This window comes from Ovis canadensis, chromosome 21 (assembly GCF_042477335.2).
Source record: "Ovis canadensis isolate MfBH-ARS-UI-01 breed Bighorn chromosome 21, ARS-UI_OviCan_v2, whole genome shotgun sequence".
Classification (NCBI taxonomy): Eukaryota; Metazoa; Chordata; class Mammalia; order Artiodactyla; family Bovidae; genus Ovis; species Ovis canadensis.
Genome location: NC_091265.1, coordinates 40,350,255 through 40,372,524, shown reverse-complemented (window position 1 = coordinate 40,372,524; position 22,270 = coordinate 40,350,255). Strand labels below are relative to the sequence as shown.

Here is a 22,270-nt window from a genome sequence, read left to right as displayed (position 1 = left end):
TGAAGAGACTAACAGATAAGATATCTATGATGTGAATAGAAGTTGTATGGAGGGAGAGCACTTCCTTGAAGAACCCAGCTTTGGGCTTTCAAGAAAGGGGTAGATGGTTGTTGCTGCCACCTTCAGAATAGTCTGGAATTTCCTGGGTAGCTTTTGCTACCTTCTTCAGAAACTTCTTCATGCCCAAATAAGACTGTTTTCACACTGGATTGGTGTTTGGGCTGCCCTAACATCACAGAATGGGAGGTTACCAGTCCAAGATCAAAGTACCATCAGGGTTAGTGTTGGGTGATGTCTCACTTGGGGTTAGGGCTTTAACATGAATTTGGGGATGTTCAGTTAACATCCTGTATGGTCTGAGCCTCTGGGAGATAGGGGAGGACAGGGAAGCCTGGTGTGCTGCAGTCCACGGGGTTGGAAAGAGTTGGACATGACTTAGTGACTGAGCAACAACACAATGGTCTGAATGCAATTTACCATCTCTTCCCCTGCTTTCCTTTTTCTCTTCAGAGTTCTCTTATGTGATCGGCAGGAATCTCGCCCAGGTGAATGGCTGGTTAGGAAGTTCTTTGGCTCCTTACCAGAATCTTGGGCCAGTGGGCACTCTGTGCCAGTGATAACTGTGGTCAGAGCAATGCTGAACAACGCGGTGAGACCAAGCGACAAGAAGAAGGAACTGCTGGATAACAAGGCCATCCATGACCTGGGGAAAGCCGATGACTCTCTCAAGCCATGACCACACTGGAGAAATGTTTTTTTTTTTTTTTCGGCAGACTCAACACCTACCAGATAATTGGTAATTTCAGAGTCTAAAAAAAAAATGTGCTTTAACTATGGTTTTCAGTTTTTGTCCAGTCAAAAAATTATTGTGCTCTGCCTCAGCGTTTTAGAACCTGGGGCTCGAACCTTGTGGCTTAGATGGTAAAGAACCTGCTTGGAATGTGGGAGACCCCAGGTTCAATCCCTGGGTGGTGAAGATCCCTGGAGAAAGGAATAGCTACCCACTCCAGTATTCTTGCCTGGAGAATTCCATGGACAGAGGAACCTGGCGGGCTACAGTCCATGGGGTTGCAAAAAGTCAGACACGACTGAGCAACTAACATTTGCTTGCTTGTACATAAGTAGACATCACCCGGGGAGCCTTTCAAAAATAGAGACCCACCAGCTCTCTGGTGGCCTAGTGTCCGGTATTCTGCACAGAAATAAGAGGTTCATAGGAGGGCCTGAGTCAGAATTTTCTGACTCAGAACTTTTGCGTTATGGGCACAGAAATCTGTTGTTGAATCTTAATGTTCTGATGCCACTGGCACAGAGGCCAGCTTTGAAACGCTTTTCTGCAGAGTCACGGCAGCAGTGCACACTTTATGTATCATGCAGATGAGTTCTGAACTAAAATTGTTTACGTTTGTGTCTCTGAGTTACCCTGTGCTGACTGCGTGTTCATTGTGTAAGTGAATGTTGTGCCTTACTACTTTTGGATATATAATAAAAGTTATTATGTAACCGAGCTTATATAATTCATGGGAGAATTAAATATGAACGGACAAGTCGTGGGTGCCCTTAGATTGCCCAGGTTTCATTTGGAATATGCAGTGTATTGGCCAGTGGGGTGATAGTATAGCAGCTAGTATTTATCAGGTGATTGCTAAATGCCAGCCTTTATGTGTGCTGTCTGTCCTTTAACCCTCCAAGCAATCCTTATAATTCACATCATCCCTATATCTTAGATGGGGAAACTGAGGCTCACTGTGGCTAAGTGCCTTGCCCAAGGGCCCAAAGCTAAAGCCAGAAAATAGCAGAACCAGGATTCTAACCCAAGTCAGCCTGAATCCATAGCTTCTGTTTTCAGCCACTTGGCAAGAGGGTCCAGTATCCGTGTATTTCCAGGAAATTCCACCTAGGAATTTGTTGTTACTGGATCAGTACATGCCAGGGATGCATAAGATAGAAATATCTGGGTTTCTCTGTTGGTCTAGAGTCTCTCTCATGATTAACCACAAAGTGTTCACATAGCCAGTTAACATGTCTCAAAGAGCTTCACTTTAAAAACTATGGAGAAGGAAAGGAAGATGCAGAAGGTTAAGTCAAGAGGAGCACACATCACAGGGCGAAGTGTAGCAGTGAAATTCGTCTTAACTTCTGTGCTGGGGGAAGCCGAGCAGTGAATCTCAAGCTTCAGTGGACGCCAGAAGATAAAGGCTATCCCCTTTAATGGGTGTGTGTGTGTTGTGCTTAGTTGCTCAATCATGTTGGACTCTTTGCGACTCCACGGACTGTAGCCCGCCAGGCTCCTCTGTCCACGGGGATTCTCCAGGCTAGAAAACTGGAGTGGGTTGCTGTGCCCTCCTCCAGGGAATCTTCCCAACCCAGGGATGGAACCCAGGTCTCCCGCACTGCAGGTGGATTCTTTACCATCTGATCCATAAGGGAAGTGTGCACGCGTGCATGCACGTGTCTGTCTTTAGAAGGTATTGGACATTCCCAATGTCAGTCATCTAGGAAAGAGGCATATCTTAGGATGGGATAAGCCCAATGTCAGTCATCTAGGAAAGAGGCATATCTTAGGATGGCATAAGCCCAATGTCAGTCATCTAGGAAAGAGGCATATCTTAGGATGGCATAAGCCCAATGTCAGTCATCTAGGAAAGAGGCATATCTTAGGATGGGATAAGCCCAATGTCAGTCATCTAGGGAAGAGGCATATTTTAGGATGAGATAAGATCTTGGAACGTGGGCTTTAAGGAGGTAGAACATCTTCCTTCTTCATGGAGGGTGGGTTTCCTTTGGGGCTTAACTCTTGAAGAGTCTGTGTGTTTGGGTGATAACAAGCATGGGCTGCAAGAAGTGTGTCATGAAGTGAGGGGACCCCATGAGGATATCTTGAGGCTGGTGGGCTCTAAAAGCAGCTATACCCAGTGCCCAGTTTTAAATTATTCTGTTTGTTATTTCCTTACTCACAAACCTTCTGTCGGGTCTTCAACATTCTATTCTGATCTCAGCAGTGAAGCGGGGAGATAGGAGAGGGTCTGTGTTTTATCTTTGGAGTAAAGAAAAAAGCTGCTCCCTGCATTGTGGTGACAGATAAACTTCGGACCCTGTCACTCCTCTAGACCAGGTGTTATTTTGATTACTGTTAACATGGAGTTGTTCAGTCTCTTACGCTGTTCATGTCCGACTCCTATGCAACTCCATGGACTGTAGCCCGCCAGGCTCCTCTGTTCATGGGATGTTCCAGGCAAGAATACTGGAGTGGGTTGCCACTTCCTTCTGCAGGGGGTCTTCCCAATCCAGGGATCAAACCTGTGGCTCCACTGAGCTACCTGGGGTGTTAGTGGGATTTAGCACATTTTCCTCCAAATGTTATGCAGACGGGAAAGATAAGCCTTGCTGGAGAGTGTGTTGGAAGGATGAAGGAAAAAGCTGGATGAGCCCAGTTAACAAATGACTTTGAATTCATTAGTTCATTCAATAATATGTGCCACTTCTGTGTGCCACTAGACATGTAGGCAGTGGGTTTACAACAGTAAACAGTGAACAGTAAGTCTAACCTAGCGAAGCCAGCAGATAGTCTGGCAGTATCCTATAACATGGGCTTCCCTGGTAGCTCAGCTGGTAAACAATCCACCTGCCATGCAGGAGACCCGGGTTTGATTCATGGGTTGGGAAGATGCCCTGGAGAAGGGATAGCCTACCCACTCCAGTTTTCTTGGGCTTCCCTGCTGGCTCAGACGTTAAAGAATCTGCCTGCAATGCCAGAGACGGTTCAATCCCTGGGTTTGGAAGATCCCCTGGAGAAGGGCACAGCAACCCACTCCAGTATTCCTGCCTGGATAATTCCATGGACAGAGGAGCCTGGCAGGCTGTAGTCCGTGGGGTTTGCAAAGAGTTGGACACGACTGAGTGACTAAGGAAGGCAGAGTGGCACATCCTGATATAAGGGGACCTCAAAATTAGTATTTGATGGATTCTGTCCCATAGGGGTTGCAGTAAAAGGAGTAAACTTCAGAAGACTGTAGCAATAATACAAGGAATTCTCATTAAGGATTTCTTTTGTTCACTCCGCAAATTTACTGAGTAGCTACTATAAGTTAGGCCACATATTATGTGCCAGAGAAATGAAAGTAGAGACATGGCCCTTCCCTCATGCTCAAACAGTACTGTGGCTAGACTGAAAGAAAGGAAAAGGGGCTTCCCAGGTGGCGCTAGTGGTAAAGAACCCACCTGCAATGTAGGAGACAAGGGTTCGATCCCTGGGTCTGGAATATCCCCCGGAGAAAGACATGGCAACCCACTCCAGTATTCTTGCCTGAAGAATCCCCATGGACAGAGGAACCTGGTGGGCTACAGTCCATGGGGTCGCAAAGAGTCGGAGGCGACTGAAGAGACAGCACACACGCAGGTGCTAAGAAACTGACTGGATGCTGCTAGGATGACAATGGAAAAGTACTTAAGAAAAATGGTCTGAGACTTGCCGGCGAAGACAAAAGTACCTCCTCTTCAGTAGAACTTTGTTATCACAGACAATAGAGATGGGAAAATGGGTAGCACCAAATGAAAGGCTGGAGTGAAAAGTTTAGTCGCTTAGTCGTGTTGGATTGTAGACTACCAGGCTCCTCCTCCCACGAGATTTTCCAGAGAAGAGTACTGGAGTGGGTTGCCATTTCCTTCTCCAGAGGATCTTCCTGACCCAGGGGTCCAACCCAGGTCTCTCACATGTAGACAGACTCTTCACCGTCTGAGCCACCAGGAAAGTCCCTGGAGAGCGGGGCCCACGGAGGAGGCATAAGTTGAGATGTTAGGCAAAATTAGAGCCTGGCAGGCCACAGCAGTCAGTTTAACTGGATAAATTTGTGCCAAGCCCAGTGCTAACATCTGGTACTAGAACTTGGGAGATGTACTTCACAGACAAAACTGCTTAAAACAGCCCTTCAGGCTTTGGCCCCTGGTACATTCCATTCAATGGTCTCTGCAGTTCCATTTCCCCAGTCGCACCCCAGAGGCGCCTCGGGGCCTGAACCAGGGTGGAGTCCCAGGCTCTGGCCTGCGCTTGACCTCCGCCACCAGAGGGCGCTGCAAGCAGATCGCCCTCTACTAGCCGCTCTTCCCTCGAATAAGGGATGGACTAGGGGAGCGATGCGGGCTGCGGAGCCGCTGTTGGCTCTGGGCTGTAGGCGAGGGCGTCAACGCTAATGCCTGCCGCAGCCCGAGGAGAACACAAAAACTACCTACAAGCTGCAAGGCCCAACCCAGGCTTCCGCGCACATTCGGCGCGCGCTGCGTCCTCCCTGCGTTGGCCGGGGAGAGAGGGGGGCGCGGGGAAGAACCCCGCCCTCGCCCCGCCTACCCCAGCTCACGCGAAAGACGCCACGCACCTGAGGCCGGAAGTGCTCGCGAGCCGGCGCGCGCGCTCTCGCGTTTCCTGGCGTCCCCGAGGTTTCCCCGAGCAACCGCGCCGCTGCGCGCTCACGTTACTTCCGGGATTCCCGGGCCGGCGTTGCTCTGAGGCGGCTACGCGCGCGCTGCTCCAGCCGTTCCCCGCCTCGAGGCACGCTGGTCTCCCAGGGCCGCCCCAGCCATGTGCTCTTTAGCGTCAGGCACTACTGGTGGGTACCCCGACCCCTCAGCGTGCAGGCCGCGCCGCCGAGGGGCCAGTGAGAGCCCCTTTCTCGCCCTGCGCCCCGGTCGGGGCGGAGGGGCCCAGCGGAGAGGGACGGGGAGGTGCGGGGGGGAGGGCCGGCCGGGCCCAGAGCCTTCTCCCCTCCCTGCCCCTCGTGCGCCCGTTTAGCACTGGTGTCCGAGGCCGTCTGACCGTTTGCGTGTGCTAGGCGCCGCGGAGGAGGAGGACCCTCCAGGCCTGTCGGACAGCGGAGATGAGGCCAGCTGGGAGGATGAGGACGATGCGGATCTCCCCCACGCCGAGCAGCAGACCCCCTGCCTCTTCTGTGACAGGTTCGTCCACCTCAGCGCCAGGCTCTGGCCCAGCGTGGCCGAGCCACGTGGGTTTTCGTGGTCGGTTCAGCTGGAGTCTGTAACCCGAGTGGCTGCCCTGGAAATGTGGAACCCGTGTTTGGGACTGAGGGTTTGTCCAGAGGGAGGCGCCATGAACTGGAAGCCAGGTTACAGTATTGGTCTTCGACGGCCTTTAGTTTCCCCTTGTGTAAAAAGTGTTCTGGACTGGATCTGTGGTTCCCTAGTCTGGTTGTCACCTAAAACTCTTAAGAAAAAAAAATAACATGCTAAATTTTGCACCTCCGCCCTTCTAAATCAGGGTTAGTGTTTAGGAATCTGCTTTTTAACAAAGACTATCCGAAGTGATTCTAAAGAATAACAAATTTGGGAGTCACTAAACTAGATTAATCCCTCAGAATCCTTCCAGCTCTTCCTTTCTATATTTGTTTGACAAGTAGAAAGCTTTTCAGGTGTAGATAGTTCATTTGAACCATTTAAAGAATCATCTTTGTTAGAGGATCCCCACCTGTTGAAGGTGAAGGAAATTGATGTCTTTTTCGCTTTGTGAGAAAGACATGGCAATACCAGTAACTTGTTCAGAGTGTTTGTCTTATATCCAAAATAGTGTTCTTTCCGTTTAAAATTCTGCCTCTTCATCTCAACAAGCTTTGACTTTGGCTGCTTCTCTGGGCAAGTGCGGATGAAAGAGGACTGATTGGCATTGACTAGTATTACTTTAGTAAACATTTTACTAGTGCCCCCTGAATTTGGGCATGGTGCTGATTGATGGTATATTAGCTTCTCTTGATTTCGTCAGTTTCCACATGTAGCCTCATTTGGGTAAATAAGGGATGTGTGCATATACTCTAGTCACAAAATATTTATTGAGTATCAGGGAGGTACTTCTTTGTGGTAGGCTGCTTAAATACTACAAAAATAACCTATCTTGGTAAATGTTTATTTAAAACTGCCGCCTATGTGCGAAGCATAAAGATGTGTCTCTGTTGTCAATTCCTAACATTGTGCATCCTTCAGTTTTGCAGATAACATAATAAAGAAGCTTGGGCCTCCCAGTGTGTGTAATGCAAATCCTTGTGGAGCACGATAAGACCACTTTTTGAAATATGGCACTTTGGAAATATGCCCGTTATAAAATTACGTTTTATGCTTTATTTCTAAAAGATGTTTGAGCTGTGCCAGTTCAGAGCCTCTGAAAACAAGAGTTGATACTTTGAGGAAAAAAGAGTCTTACATGGGGAATGTTCATGTCTTGAGAGAGAGATTATCAAAGGGATTTCTCTCTCTCAAAAGCTTTGTGATAAATTCATTACTATTGTTTGGCAAATTAATCTTGATCTTTAAAGGACAGTTTGTTTTAGGTGTAAAATGGAACTCAGAAGTACTAATTCTCTTTAGAAGTGCTGGGATCCTCTTTACAGGTGGTTTTTATTATTATTATTAATTGGAAGTAAAACTGGAAACTTGTAGAGTGAGGGGGAAAAGTTTATATCTGATTAAGTATGAAATCAGTACTTAGAGTTGTTAGGGGACTATTCCATGAAGCTATTGCTTGATTTTTCAGGTTATTTACATCTGCTGAAGAAACATTTTCACATTGTAAGTCAGAACATCAATTTAGTATTGATAACATGGTTCATAAACATGGTAAGTATTTTTTAGAATAAATAAAATTTTAGTAATGAAATTCAAATTCAAACTTTATGTTTTTCCACATCTTCTTTTTTTATACAAGTCTAATATAGTGAAACATATAGTAACAGTTTATGAAAATAAGGTGTTTTTGGCAAGTGGTTTTTGAGGAAATATTAATAAGTCATTCTTCTAGATAAGAGTCACTGTATTTAAGCTTAAATTGGCTTCACAGCTAGAAAGGGAAAAAAACGCTCTTGGCATGTGATTGCATTTTAGTCATTTTAAGAGAAGGGGGGAATATTAGAATAGGGAGAATAAGGGTATAGGTGGACTTTGGAAAAGGAGGCAGATCATTATGAAAAAAGACAGTGTACCAGCTCAGAGCACAACACAGGCTTCAGGGCATAGGAGACTGAGTTTATAAGGAGTTCAGTAAGAGAGTATGGAAGTAAGGAGTGATAAAGTTAAGGTGGTAGCCAGAGGTTCAGATGATGATTCTGTTCTGACTTGGATCTAGACGTACTTAGAGCCTTCTGCTTTAAATAAATATTGAAGAGCTACAGTATGATACTAAAATTAATTCAGTAGAGAATTGACTTTTTGGTCCCTGTGTTTACTAATAACTAGAAAGGACATTACTGAAGAATAGCAAATGGGCAGATTTTAGGTCTTGGATACACATATGATGCAGTTATGTTTGTGAACCAGAAGTTCAACTGCAACTATTTTTGTAAGACATAAAGTACTGTTTCATTGTTTGTTTTTTTTTCATATTTCTAATGTGCCTTTTAAAATTGGAATCATGCTTAATATAATTTTATGTTTTCACTTATCAAATAGGGGTTTTGTATGTTGTTATGCATATGAAACACTTTCGTATACCAGTATGTTCTCATAACAGTCTTTTGCCAGCGCTTTCCTGGTGGCTCAGCGGTGAAGAATCCGCCTGCAGTGCAGGGGGCACAGAAGCTGCATGTTCAATCCCTGGGTTGGGAAGATCCCCTGGGGGAGGGCATGGCAACCCCCTCCAGTATTCTTGCCTGGAGAACCCCACGGACAGAGGAACCTGGAAGGCTGCAGTCCGTAGGGTTGCAGAGTCAGACGTGAGAAATGACTTAGCACAGCACATGTTCTCATAACAGTCTTTCTCATGACAAATAATAATTGGTTGGACATGCTATTTGCTCTCCCTTATTTTAAATGCTGCTTCATTTCTGAAAAGATAAGAACAGATACAAGCCTTATTGTTTTTTCATTTGTACCATTTAACTTAATGTAAAAGCCAGTACACTTTGTATACTCTGTGTCTTGGCAAAATGATAGTTTGGTAGATGCTATAAAAATTGGGAAATTAGAAAATTTGGCTCTTGTGTCAACTGCCAAATACTTGGTAAAATCTAGGGCCTAATTTTCCTTACTGGTATTTTTCTGAGAAGAGTAGAATTCTAAAAATTCCCGTTTTGTAGAAATGCAAGGAAGGCATTTAAAAATTTGTCATCTATGGCTGTTGTCTCACCAGAGAAGCATCTCTGGAGCAAGTCAATGAAACAAAACTCATGTTGAAATAAGTGACTTTTTTTTTTCCCTTTTAGGACTTGAATTTTATGGATACATTAAACTGATAAATTTTATTAGACTTAAGGTAAGATGGTAGCTTAATTTACAGTTTCGTTTAAAACCTAAAGAAATACTGCAATTATTATCAGTGCACCCATTTTTAAGAGAATATGAAGAGCTGCTATATAAGGAAGTGTTTTAAATTTGACACTCATCATATTGGAATCCTGGACATTAGGAACTAGCACAATGCATAGCACCAGGTAAATACATGGTGCTTACATACATACATAAGTACCATACTTATGTGTGGTATCATACATACTTACCATACTTAAGTATGATTTTTAATTGCATGTGAGAGATGAATCAGTATTATGTGGCAAAGTAATTCAGTGTCAGATAAAAAATACAGTCTATGTAAAATCAGAAATTTCTGATTTCTAGTGTGGTTTTTAAGTGCTTTGGTTGCTGTTTTTTTAAACACTTTCTTCTGGTTAGTTGATATTTATATTGCCATTTCCCGCAAATCCAAACAGTATAAAACTGTGCACCGAAACAATTAAGCAGTCATTCAGACAAGTTAATGGAATGCCAGGTTAACACAGATTCATTTTAAATAGCAATTGTGTATTAATGTAGATATGTTTTCCTTTTTTAATTTTCTTTTGGTAAGGGGATTGTGTGATTATGTACAGTGAAAAAATATGCAATTGATTTTACTTCCAGAATCCTACAGTTGAATATATGAATTCCATATACAACCCAGTGCCTTGGGAGAAAGAAGAATATTTAAAGCCAGTATTAGAAGATGACCTTTTACTTCAATTTGGTAAGCTGAACATACGGCATCTACTTTAAAGTAGGGTCATTTGTTACAGCAGAATAGTGGTTAGGTTTTACAGGAGATATGTTACCTTCTTGATTCTCGAAAGACCTTTTGGGTAGTTGGTTTCAGTAGGATAAGTTAAGTCACTTGAAAAGTGAGTCACACTAACAATTACCAGAGAGGGCTATGAGCTTGGGATAAACCTTGTGTACAAGATGTTTGGAAACATAGGAAAATTTAAGAGAGTAATTTTTAGTTGGCAGACTAATTTTTAATGTAACTCAAATTGACAACTTTTAAATCTAAATTTAAAAATTTAAATCAGATATAATATTTATTAGATTTAAGTAAATTTAGCAATATTTGCTGCTTTTACCTCATCATCAGATGATTGACTTTTCTTAAGATATCTAATTTTCAGAGCTGTTGGTGTAGAGCAGACTCCATGCAGATTCTCATGGGCTTACCCATGTACACTAACTCTTAAGCCTGCCTTGTGGCAGGTTCACTCATTTCTTGACTGTAGCTTTCTTTCTGAGTTATTTGCTCTGTGCTTTGGTTCATTCCTTATTGAACTGGAATCTTGTGAAAATTCATTTGGCTTCTTATTCGTCCTTTATGGATCTAATTTATTGGAGTTCATGATTTATTATTGTTATTTTTTAATTTATTACTTTCTTTCATGTTTCTGTGCCAGTTGGGTGACATAGAGGGTTGCTGTCTTTAGATCAGCAAGACTGTTCTAAATAGACACATACTGTCACAGATAGCAGTTTGACAATATATATTTGAGCAGTTCTCTGATAAGTGAGAACTGTGGGGAACCGCTCCTTTCCTTAAGAATTACCATTAACAGGAGTTGTGTGGCAGTGTGATGCTGTAGTAAGAACCTTAAAGTATGATTCAGGGACTAAGTGACCCTGGACAAAGTGCTTACACTTTCTGTTTTTAAGTCTTCATCTGTAAAATGAGAACTTGGGCCAGATTTCCAACTTTAATTCTAAAATTTGGTGAGGCCTAGGTTGATTCTCTTGTTTTTATAACCTCTCTTAAATTTTATTTTCTCCTCAGAAGTGACCAGAGTGATCTCTTTGATACATGACGAAGTGCCCACTAGGTGGTCTTCATGACATCCTAAGCTCAAATTGAACACTCACAGGTTAAAAGTAGTATGTTAAATTCTGTACAAACCTAACAAATGAGTCCTTCCTGTAGAGAGCCCATAATCTAATAGTAGGTATGTTTTGTATTTGAGTGACTGTCCTGTATTATGTTAATAATATATGGTGGAATGTAGTAAGTTTCATGCGAAGTAGGAAGAATAGGGCAGTTCAGAAGAGAAAGCAGTTACTCAGATCAATAGATACTGAGTACTGTGTGGTGATTATGATGGATGCAGACCAGTATTGAACTCTTTACTTTCCAAAGGCATATAAACTTCTTTCAGCCTTAATTTTAATTTGTAAAAAGGAGATAATGACACCTGTCTTACAAAATTGTTGCAAAGATAATGCATATTAGTGTATTACCTGTCAGGATAAGTGCTTAATGACAGAGAATTTGTTATTATTAGTAAATAGATGGAGAAGGCGATGGCACCCCACTCCAGTACTCTTGCCTGGAAAATCCCATGGACGGAGGAGCCTGGTAGGCTGCAGTCCATGGGGTCGCAAAGAGTCGGACACGACTGAGCGACTTCACTTTGACTTTTCACTTTAATGCAGTGGAGAAGGAAATGGCAACCCATTCCAGCGTTCTTGCCTGGAGAATCCCAGAGATGGGAGAGCCTGGTGGACTGCCGTCTATGGCGTCACAGAATCGAACATGACTAAAGTGACTTAGCAGCAGCAGTAAATAGATTCTAAGGAGTTAGATGAAGAAGTCATGACTGAGATTTGGAACAGTTAAAGGGCCTAGGGAAGGAAGTGGACCTTGAACTGGGTGTGCTCACTAGTGAACTGTTTGCATCTCTCAAAGGATCTGCGGGTTTCCCTGGTGGGCCCTCTTCAGGACTCCATGCTTCCACTGCAAGGGGCACAGGTTCAGTCTCTGGTTGGGAAACTAAGATCCTGCAGCCAAAACAGAAAAGCCTCACAAAGGATCTGTGCTCCTGGCCGTTGGTGGAGAGAGATGGAAGAGAAGGTCTTCATCCCCCTTGACTCCTGGCTTGGTGACCGACCTTTTCACCTCCACTGCCCTTCAGTAAATATTTATTGAGCATCTGCTTTGTATTTTGGCTTTTGAGGGTGTAAAGATAACTAAATTTAAAAAGATGACTAAGAAAATAGGTAATGAATGTATAGTGTAAGAGGGGAGAAGTAACTGTACGATGGAGAAACCTGGCAAACACTACCATAGCCAGGTAATCAAGGTTAGTGTCGTCAATAATAAGTCATGTTGGTAGTATGAGCCCTTTGTACAATGTGATGAAAATAACACTTTACTTCAGTGGTCTTCCCTCCAGACCAGTAACCTGAGTATAACCATGAAAAGCCATCAGACAGACACAAAGTGAGGGACATTGCACAGAGTCTGGCCAGTGCTCCTGAAAACTGCCCAAGTTGTTAAAAACAAGGGAAGCCTGAAAAACTGTCATAGCCAAGAAGGGTTTCGCTAAACACGTGTAGTGTCCTGGGTGAAATTTTGGGACAGAAAGGGGACATGAGGGAAAGACTAATGAAATCTGAGTGAATAAAATGGAGTTTAGTCAATGTTTTTTTTTTAAGTATGGTATAGTATTTGAAACATATTCCACAAGGGGTTAATATCCTTTTCATGTAAAAGGCCTCTTAAAAATTAAGGGACAGAAGATCAAACAATTGATGGAACAATGAGGAAAGATATGTGGTTGGACTGTAGACCAAAAAAAGGTATAAAAATAACCCAACAGCAAGTTACCATTTCTCACTTCTTAGACTGGTAAAGATTTTTACAGTATGACAGCACAGTCTGTTGACAAGGCTGTGAAGAGAGAGGCACTGTCATACACTGCTAGTAGAATCAGATTTGGCAGTACCTAACAAACCTGGACATGATCTTTTAAACTCAGCAGTTTCTCTCATAAGAATTGGTCTTGAAGATACACCTCCAGCACTCTGAAAATACATAGAAAACATGATTATTCATTGCAGCATTGTAATTTCACAATGTTGAAAGCATCCTAACTGTCCATATATGGAAGAGTGGTTGAATAAACTGGCACGTCCATACCACAGAGCAGTAATCCTGTATTAAAAAGAGTGAACTGAGCTGGTGCAGAATGCTGTCCAGGACATTCTGTCTCTTTTGTTGTTTTCGTTTCTTTTTTGTAATCTGTTGGTTGCTCTCTGTGGCATGTGGGATCTTAGTTCCCTGAACAGGGATCAAACCTGGACCCCCTGTGTTGGAAGCACAGAGTCTTAATCATTGGACTGCTAGGGGAGTTCCAAGATGTAGTGTCAAATGAAGAAGGCAAAGCTCAAAAGAATATCTAGTATGATACTCTTCGTGTAGGAGAGATTTGAGAAGATGCTTATGGGTCTGCTCATTTTTGCAAATGAAATATAGGAAGGATAAACTAGAAATTGAGATTGGTTGCTTACTTGGATTTGTGGGACAAGGCTGGAAAGAAGAGAGCAGAGACTGAGGTAACAGAGATGAGGGAGTGACACCTTCACTGAACATATCTTTGTGCAGCTCTGACTCTCAGGACTGTAGTCATGTTTTTTGTAGCTTTCATATAGTTAAATCAGCAATGATGAGTCTGAAGGGGTAAGAGGGTGATGTTGGTGTGAGGTGGAATGCAAGCACTAACAGGTGAACTGAACTGTAATACAAAGGAATAGTGTAACCCTACTGCAGAGAGGGGGGAGGAGAAGAACTATGTGAGACCTTGACTGGATGTTGTGCTGAGGCTGCAAATAAAAGGAACTGCTGTAATCCAGAAAGAAAAGGGTTTCTTGCAGGGTGCATGTGTGTATATATGTGTGTCCTCAGTTGCTCTGTCATGTCCGACTCTACGACCCCATGGTCTGTAGTCTGCCAGGCTCCTCTGTCCATGGGATTTTCCAGAAAAGAATACTGGAGTGGGTTGCCATTTCCTTCTCCAGGGGATCTTCCCAACCTGGGGATTGAACCCATGTCTCCTGCATTGGTGGGCAGATTCATTACCACTGGCCACATGGGATGCCCTTCTTGGAGGGTATGGATTAACAATTCTGACACTATTTTCACATATGCCAGAATGGAAAAAGTAAGTTGGTATGGATAAGAGCCAGATTTCTCATTGTTGGAGAAGGAGGATGAATTGAAGGATGAAATAAATCTTGTGATGAGAGATTAGAATCAGAAGTACAAATTCACAGTATTTCTTATGTAGACAGATAGATACAGAAATACAGATGTGTGTGCATATAGACAGATACAGAAGTATAGATGTGTGTGGGTTAGTATAATACATACTTATATACTGTCTAGCTTTGCTGAAAGGGCCTAGAAAAATGTCAGTAGCAATGAGCATCCATCATGTCCAGACCTTGATTTACAATCCTTTATTAATATAAGGTGCCAAGGGTCCTGAGAGAGGTGATTGATTCCGTGATACGGCAGGGAAAATACAAGATAAACGTGGGACATCTTGTTCCAGAAAGTAAGGAAGTACCTAAGAAAAAGTGAAAAGAGACTTACCTGAAGAATGCAGGAAACCAACATGAAGGCGCTCCTAATGGCCAAAACTAATGGAAGAATTTGATTAACACAGAAAATGACAGTGTTGGGTTTTAACCCTTAGGATAATATAAATGTCCATGAATTCATACTGACATGAATAATCAAATGGGAAGAAGTATCTCCACTTTAGCGTTCAGTTCAGTCACTCAGTTGTGTCTGACTCTTTGCGACCCCATGAACTGCAGCACGCCAGGCCTCCCTGTCCATCACCAACTCCTGGAGCCCACCCAAACCCATGTCCATCGATTTGGTGATGCCATCCAACCATCTCATCCTCTGTCGTCCCCTTCTCCTGCCCTCAATCTTTCCCAGCATCAGGGTCTTTTCAAATGAGTCAGCTCTTCTCATCAGGTGGCCAAAGTATTGGAGTTTCAGCTTTAACAGTCCCTCCAGTGAACACCCAGGACTGATCTTTAGGATGGACTGGTTGGATCTCCTTGCAGTCCAAGGGACTCTCAAGAGTCTTCTCCAACACCACAGTTCAAAAAAGCATCAATTCTTCAGCGTTCAGCCTTCTTTATAGTCCAGCTCTCACATCCGTACAGGACCACTGGAAAAACCATAGCCTTGACTAGACGGACCTTTGTTGGCAAAGTAATATCTCTGCTTTTTAATAATGCTGTCTAGGTTGGTCATAACTTTCCTTTCAAAGGAGCAAGTGTCTTTTAATTTCACGGCTGCAATCACCATCTGCAGTGATCCTGGAGCCCAGAAAAATAGTCAGCCACTGTTTCCACTGTTTCCCCATCTATTTGCCATGAAGTGATGGGACCAGATGCCATGATCTTCGTTTTCTGAACGTTGAGCTTTAAGCCAACTTTTTCACTCTCCTCTTTCACTTTCATCAAGAGACTTTTTGTTCCTCTTCACTTTCTGCCATAAGGGTGATGTCATTTGCATATCTGAGGTTATTGATATTTCTCCCGGCAATCTTGATTCTAGCTTGTGCTTCCTCCAGCCCAGCATTTCTCATGATGTACTCTGCATATAAGTTAAATAAGCAGGGTGACAATATACAACCTTGACGTACTCCTTTTCCTATTTGGAACCAGTCCGTTGTTCCATGTCCAGTTCTAACTGTTGCTTCCTGACCTGTATACAGGTTTCTCAAGAGGCAGGTCAGGTGGTCTAGTATTCCCATCTCTCAGAATTTTCCACAGTTTATTGTGATCCACACAGTCAAAGGCTTTGGCATAGTCAATAAAGAGAAATAGATGTTTTTCTGGAACTCTCTTCCTTTTCCCATGATCCAGTGGATGTTGGCAATTTGATCTCTGGTTCCTCTCCCTTTTCTAAAACCAGCTTGAACATCAGGAAGTTCACGGTTCACGTATTGCTGAAGCCTGGCTTGGAGAATTTTGAGCATTATTTTACTAGCATGTGAGATGAGTGCAGTTGTGTGGTAGTTTGAGCATTCTTTGGCATTGCCTTTCTTTGGCATAGAATTTCTATTAATAAATGTTGAAGAAGAAAGACAGAAAATCAGCATTAGGCAAGTACTGCAGTAGTAACTTGCAGAGAAGAGCCACCCATGGATGCTAAGATTAGTGGGCGAAAACTTAGGTGGGTGAGATAGGATTTGCATAGTTCAAAGTATCTCCCCTAAGAAATCTGTTACAAAGGAGATGTTAACTTTTGTGGAAAAACCAAGCCAGACCCCACCACAACCGAGTGATCAAGGTTAACATCACCAGTAATAACCATATTGACATCATGAACCCCTTTGTGTAATGCTCTGAGGAGACAGCATTGTTTCTCTGTTGTTCTTGCCAAAAGTGTATAACCTTATTCCAGTAATGAAAAAGTCATCAGACAGTCCCAGGTTGAGGGACATTCTACAAAATTACTGATGAGTAATCTTCACAAGTGTCAAGATAGTTATTGGGCACATTATTGTATAAATGGGTCACCATGCTAGTATTTTTCTTCAGATTTTTTATGTCTTTTTGGAATTTTAAAAATCTGCCCGTCAATTGTTGATTAAGGTGTATTTAAATCCCTGACTGTGTTTAGAGGATTTTCTGCTTTTACCATTAATTCTGTCAGCTTTGGCTTCATGTATTTTGAGAGATTTTGTGAGATTTATTCTCATAATTGTTAGGTCTTCGTGATAAACTAGCTTTTGTGGTAGTTTCCAGCAGCCAGGATAGAGTGTCCAGGTGATTTGAACTTCCTCAGATAGAATGTAGATGTGGCAGTTCTTCCTGAGTGTGGTTTAGGACTGTTTCGATATACTGTAGGTATGAATGTTAATGTTTACTGAATCCTTTCTCATTTTCAAAGCTATACACTTAACCTTTAATTTATAATTATTTGTGTGCAACTGGCCTGTTGTATGCAGGAGTTCTGCATCTTTGGATTCAACCAAAGATCAAAAATATTCAGGAAAAAAAATTCCAGAAAATTAAAAAAAAAAACTTGAATTTGGTGCCCAGTGCCAACTACTTACATTATATTTACAACTATTTGTATAGCATTTATATTGTACTGGTTACTATAAGGAATCTAGAGATGATTTAAAGTGCTAAGTGTAAATTGCCATTTTATACAGGGGCTTGAGCATCTGTGGGTTTTGGTATCTGAGGGAGGTCCTGAAACAGAGCCCTTGCAGATACCAAGGGAAAACTGTATTATTAATACTTCAAGTTTTTATTGTGACTCACCTATTGCAGCAGAAAGCAAATCACAGAAACTAGCTGAAACAAGCCAGTTTCTTTGTTCAGTTCTTTAACAAGGTGGTTTGCAAACAGTTCAAAGCATTTTGAAGACAAGATACGCAATGAGAATTATAGTGGGAAGTAGAGAAATGGTACACCATCCTTTAACAGTTTGGCAGTGTTTTGTTGCTATTGTTAATTTTGGATGAATTAAATAGTGGATGAATCTATAGTTTTTATAGTGAAGAGTCAGCATTCTGCCAGACTGATTATCCTGCACTGCTTTTATGACAAGTTCAATTTAGGCGTTAGTCTTTAAGTTATATAATATTATTGTGAATTTGTTAAACTTAGTATTTTGTCTCAGCTCTAAAGAATTGTTGCAAGTAAAGACTGAATGGGGGAAAAAAGTCCTGTTTCCCTCAGTGCTGCTCTGAGGAGACAGTATAATACCTGTATTGTTTTTATTGCCTTAGTTGATGTGAAAGTTAATTAGACTAGTCAGTGGACATTGAAGTTTTGTACAACTCACTAGCTCTGTATATTAATTTCTGTTTGCAGAATTAATGATTTACATACATTAACTTCTATAGCAGAAGTTACTAATTTACATATAGTGAAATTAAATTTAATTCAATTTTTAATAATATTAGGAATTAGGATATTTAACAATATCAGCACTAAGACAGTGTATAGATTGCATACCACCTTACCCAAGATGAAAAACTTAGTGAATGTAGAAAATTCCTTAACCTCCATGCTGTCCTTAAGGAATAGCTAAATGTAATACCTGTTTTTCTATAGGTAAAGACCCAGAGACTAGAGATGGCCTTCTGTGATGGCCGGACATGGGCTAGAAAGGCAGGCATGGGTTTGAATCATAGTTCACTCATTAAACAGCTCTATGACTTTGGGCTAGTCAATTTCTCTGAAATTTATTTTTCCCCATGTCTTAAAACAGGGATAAATGTTTATATTTTAGGTTTGTTTTGAAGATGAAACGAGATGTGATACATGAATTTGGAAGATACCCAATCAATAAATATTAGCATTTTTTTTCCTTCTACTTTTTTGCTTTGTCCTGGGTTTGATTCAGTACAGTTACTGTTTGTTTGTGTGTTCAGTTTAGCCAACTAGTGAAAAACTTAGACTAATAGCATGTTCTTTATAAACTCAAAATAATTTGGATATTAAATATTTAATGTACTGGTTTTTCTCAGTTGGCTGCATAATAGGCACTTAGTATATATTTATTTGTAACACATGTATATGTGCTTTGTTGTTGCACATATAAGATGTGCACATATAAGATGGCCTGAAAATAATGTCCATTCATTTTTTTTAGATGTAGAAGATCTTTATGAACCGCTGTCAGTCCCATTCTCATATCCCAATGGGCTCAGTGAAAATGCATCTCTTGTTGAAAAGCTGAAACACACGGAAGCCAGGGCACTAGCTGCTGAAGCTGCATTGGCTGGAGCACGTGAGGACCTGCAGAAAATGAAGTAGTTTATCAATCTTACAGAAAATTAATGGTTTAGAGCCCTCAAATAATACAGTTCAAGGTGGAATACAGTAAAATATTTCATGTACTAGAAAGCACAGTGTAGATATTTAATTTTAGTAATATTGAGGATATGCAGTATTTTTGTACATTGTGGCTATAACTAATTAACATAAAATTCTGTTCTCATATACTTCTATGTAATTACTTTATATTAATGGTAATTGTTCTCGGGAGTGTTTTCCTCTTGAGTGCTTTTGTTCCTTAATGCTACCTTCTTTTGAATTACCTTCTTTCTAATAGCTTTCTCCACTTTACTTTTCTTCTCCTAGGCTTTTTAAAGTATAAGGATGAATACTTTTAGACTTGGGGAAAATATACAGTTGAGATATTTGCTTTTAAAGAATCAAATGATAATTATGGTGAAGTATGTGATCAGAAAACTGGCTCCATAAGATGGTTTTCTACAGTGCATAAATTAGCATTCTGCTGGCTTAGTACTTGTCAGAATTTTACGTGTATGCAGATCACCTGGGTAATGCAATAAACTACATATTCTGATTCAGGAGGCCTTGAATAGATAAGAGTCTGAGATTCTGCCTTTCTGTCAAGTATATATATACCTCCAGCTTAACCTGTTAGATTTGTAAGTTGGCTGCTACTGCCTGAGAACCCATTTGATGGTTTGCCAGAATGTCCAGCAGGAAAAATAGTCAAGTGAATTGTAGTTTCCCTTCCCCTTTTCTGATATTTTATGCTGAGTAACCTAGTAACTAACAACTCTATCTGCCTCTTTACACTTCTTTCCCATGTATACATTATAGGTTCCTGATGTGTTGTGATCAGAGAGGGAACTGAGTTTTAGAGGCTAAGTGGATGGTGTTGGTGTGTGTAAATAATTTCCAGTTTGGATCTGCTTTCTGCTCATATAACCTTTCCACGATATAATAAGATTTTGAAACAGTAGAAAAGTGAATAGAGTCATAGTATGCTTATTTTGTTGGTCGAAAGGTATCAACAGCCATAACTTGCAGTTGGCTACTTCCACCTGGGTTTGAATATGCCCATTGCTTAAAATCCAGCAGGGGGAGCTTTTTGTTGCTTAAGATAAAGCGTGATTTAGAGGCTCATCACACTCCACACTCCCCTCCTACCTCTGCCTCTCAGCCTCTAGCCTTTCCTTTTTTCATGGTCCAATAAACTTGTCTCAAGGGTGTATTTCAAATTGATTACAGACAATTTGCTCAGGATTTTGTGATGAACGCAGATGTCAGAGCCTGCCCGTCATCTACCACTGCCATTGCAGACCTCCCGGAGGATGAGGATGGTGTTTATTTCAGCTCCTACGGGCATTATGGGATACACGAAGAAATGCTCAAGGTTAGAAAAGAGCACAGATGTGCCAAGTCCATGCTGAAGGAAAGATAGAGTGAAACTGGTTCTTAGCACACATGCTATGGTAGAACTGCCTTTTTCTCTTTTTTTGAGAACTGCTTTTTAGATCTTTTTGGTACTTGATAGCTCATCTTACGTTGAAAAGATTATAGAAGTATCAGAATTACTGTAAATTCTACTTAAGATCATTATTAATCTTTATTATAAGATTACTTTTGCTTAAAATGGGACAATGGGAAAAATTGCTAATGATTTTAGGCTTCTCAAGAGCAACTTTTAAATAGGAAGAAATAAATTATATGTTTGCCTTTTAATGTGTGAAGGAGAAATTAGTGTTTTAATTAGCAGTCCTGTCATTAGTTTAGGCAAAGAATAATTCTTTGGTATAAAGTTAGTTGTAGATAATTCTCACAGTTATGGCATAACTTTTTTACATTTGAAATCAATGATAGAATTTCCTAAGTCAGATTAGATACTTGAACTTGGTTGATTTTAATTTTTATAATGGTAATGTTTGTATAAACTATAAGTAGATTTCTAGCTGTACCTGGTATAATAGATACATTTTATCATCTATTATAGATTATAAAAAAGCAAAGTGTAATTTTTTAATTTAGTAAAAGTGAAAATAGCTAACAAATGTTGTTTAAAAATTATTGAAAATTTTCGATGTTTATCTGTCAATTTTAGATGTCACTACCTTTTTTTCCCTTTCTTAAAACCAACAAAAGAAAAATTCCCTTTTGAATCCTTCCTCAGAAGATTGATTTATTTTATGGAAGCCTGAAGACTGTGTTCCTTGAAACACCTATTTAAAACAATCAGGAATATTTAATAACATGTATATATTTTGTTGAGTCAGTTTTGCAGGATTGCAGAGTTGGAGGTTTGCTGATTAATAGCAATTGTAATTATTTGGGGTCTTTTAAAGCAATGTCATGTCATTTCTTCACTAATGACTTGTGGTTGGTTGTGCTTTTTGTTGTTCCTTGGGTAGGTGCATAGGATTGCAAGTAACAGTTATAAGTAATAAATTATTTTAAGTCCAGGATGCATTTATTTAAAAGAAATGGACATACATCGTTTTCCTCGTTAAAATTAATTTTATTGTGTCTAGAATATTTTCTTTAAAGGAGTTTTTCTTTGCCCATGTTCGTCATTTTAAATCACCCCATCAGTTTCAATGTCATGAACCTTTAATGCTTTTGATAGGGAAATTGTATTGGATTTTTCAGACTGGTAAGTTACTGAGACTCCTAGAAGATAGTACATCTGAGTGCTCTCGGTTCAGTCATCTGGGAAATCCAGTTTGGACTTATTTCCAAATCTCTCTCCTGGACCCTTGTAGCTATATTTCAGTAACTAGAGGATTTCATACCAGATAGAGTATCTTTAAGTCCTTTTGATGTACATTAAGAAGTTCCAGTGGAAAATTCCCAGTGCTGTCTTTTCACTTGTAGATCTGGAATCACTTAAGAATTTTTATTAATATAATTTCTCATGCCTTAATTCCCCTTAGCTGATATACAGTGTAACCACCTCTCCTTGGATCATAGGAAATATGGATATAGTTCATTCAAAAAGACTATTTGTCCATTTTTTATTTTGCTAAGTTATATACTGTGGACGAATATGAAATATTGCCTTATGTCACACAATATTTCTTCTGTTTCCTATCAGAACAATTCTTAGCACATATAATTTGTTCAAGGTTGTGTTACTACCAGAATCTCACATGATCTTTACATTTGAGATCATTAAAATTGATCATCTCACATGATCATTTTAAATTGAGAAGCCATACATACAGGACTTACTTTCATGCTTAGAATTGGCCTTGCTTTTATACAAATATTACTTGGATTTTTTGTTGCTTAGTTTCAGATACAGTATTTTAATGACACTATTTTGTATATGCCTTATTTAGTGATTGTAAATAAGGATAGTTTGTAATTTTCTTTTTCAGAATCAGGATGAAGGTAACTTTGAATTCCAGAGATGTAGTTGATCTCAGAATAG

General features: G+C 40.7%; 2 protein-coding genes across 4 annotated transcripts in view; both read left to right on the top strand.

The window, feature by feature from the left end:
- The window catches only part of HTATIP2 (HIV-1 Tat interactive protein 2), a 39,388-nt gene extending 37,885 nt beyond the window's left edge, over positions 1-1,503 (top strand). For both annotated transcript variants that reach the window (XM_069565328.1, XM_069565327.1), the window contains exon 6: positions 511-1,503. In XM_069565328.1, coding sequence (XP_069421429.1) covers positions 511-736 — 226 coding nt within the window. In that variant the 3' untranslated portion in view covers positions 737-1,503. The remainder of the gene's footprint in view (positions 1-510) is intronic.
- Positions 1,504-5,116: 3,613 nt separating this feature from the next.
- The window catches only part of PRMT3 (protein arginine methyltransferase 3), a 135,561-nt gene continuing 118,407 nt past the window's right edge, over positions 5,117-22,270 (top strand). The window contains exons 1-7 of one of the 2 annotated variants that reach the window (XM_069565325.1): positions 5,117-5,603; positions 5,826-5,949; positions 7,532-7,614; positions 9,195-9,244; positions 9,889-9,991; positions 18,698-18,857; positions 20,092-20,236. In XM_069565325.1, coding sequence (XP_069421426.1) covers positions 5,576-5,603; positions 5,826-5,949; positions 7,532-7,614; positions 9,195-9,244; positions 9,889-9,991; positions 18,698-18,857; positions 20,092-20,236 — 693 coding nt within the window. In that variant the 5' untranslated portion in view covers positions 5,117-5,575. The remainder of the gene's footprint in view (positions 5,604-5,825; positions 5,950-7,531; positions 7,615-9,194; positions 9,245-9,888; positions 9,992-18,697; positions 18,858-20,091; positions 20,237-22,270) is intronic. The other variant, XM_069565326.1, reaches the window with a different exon arrangement.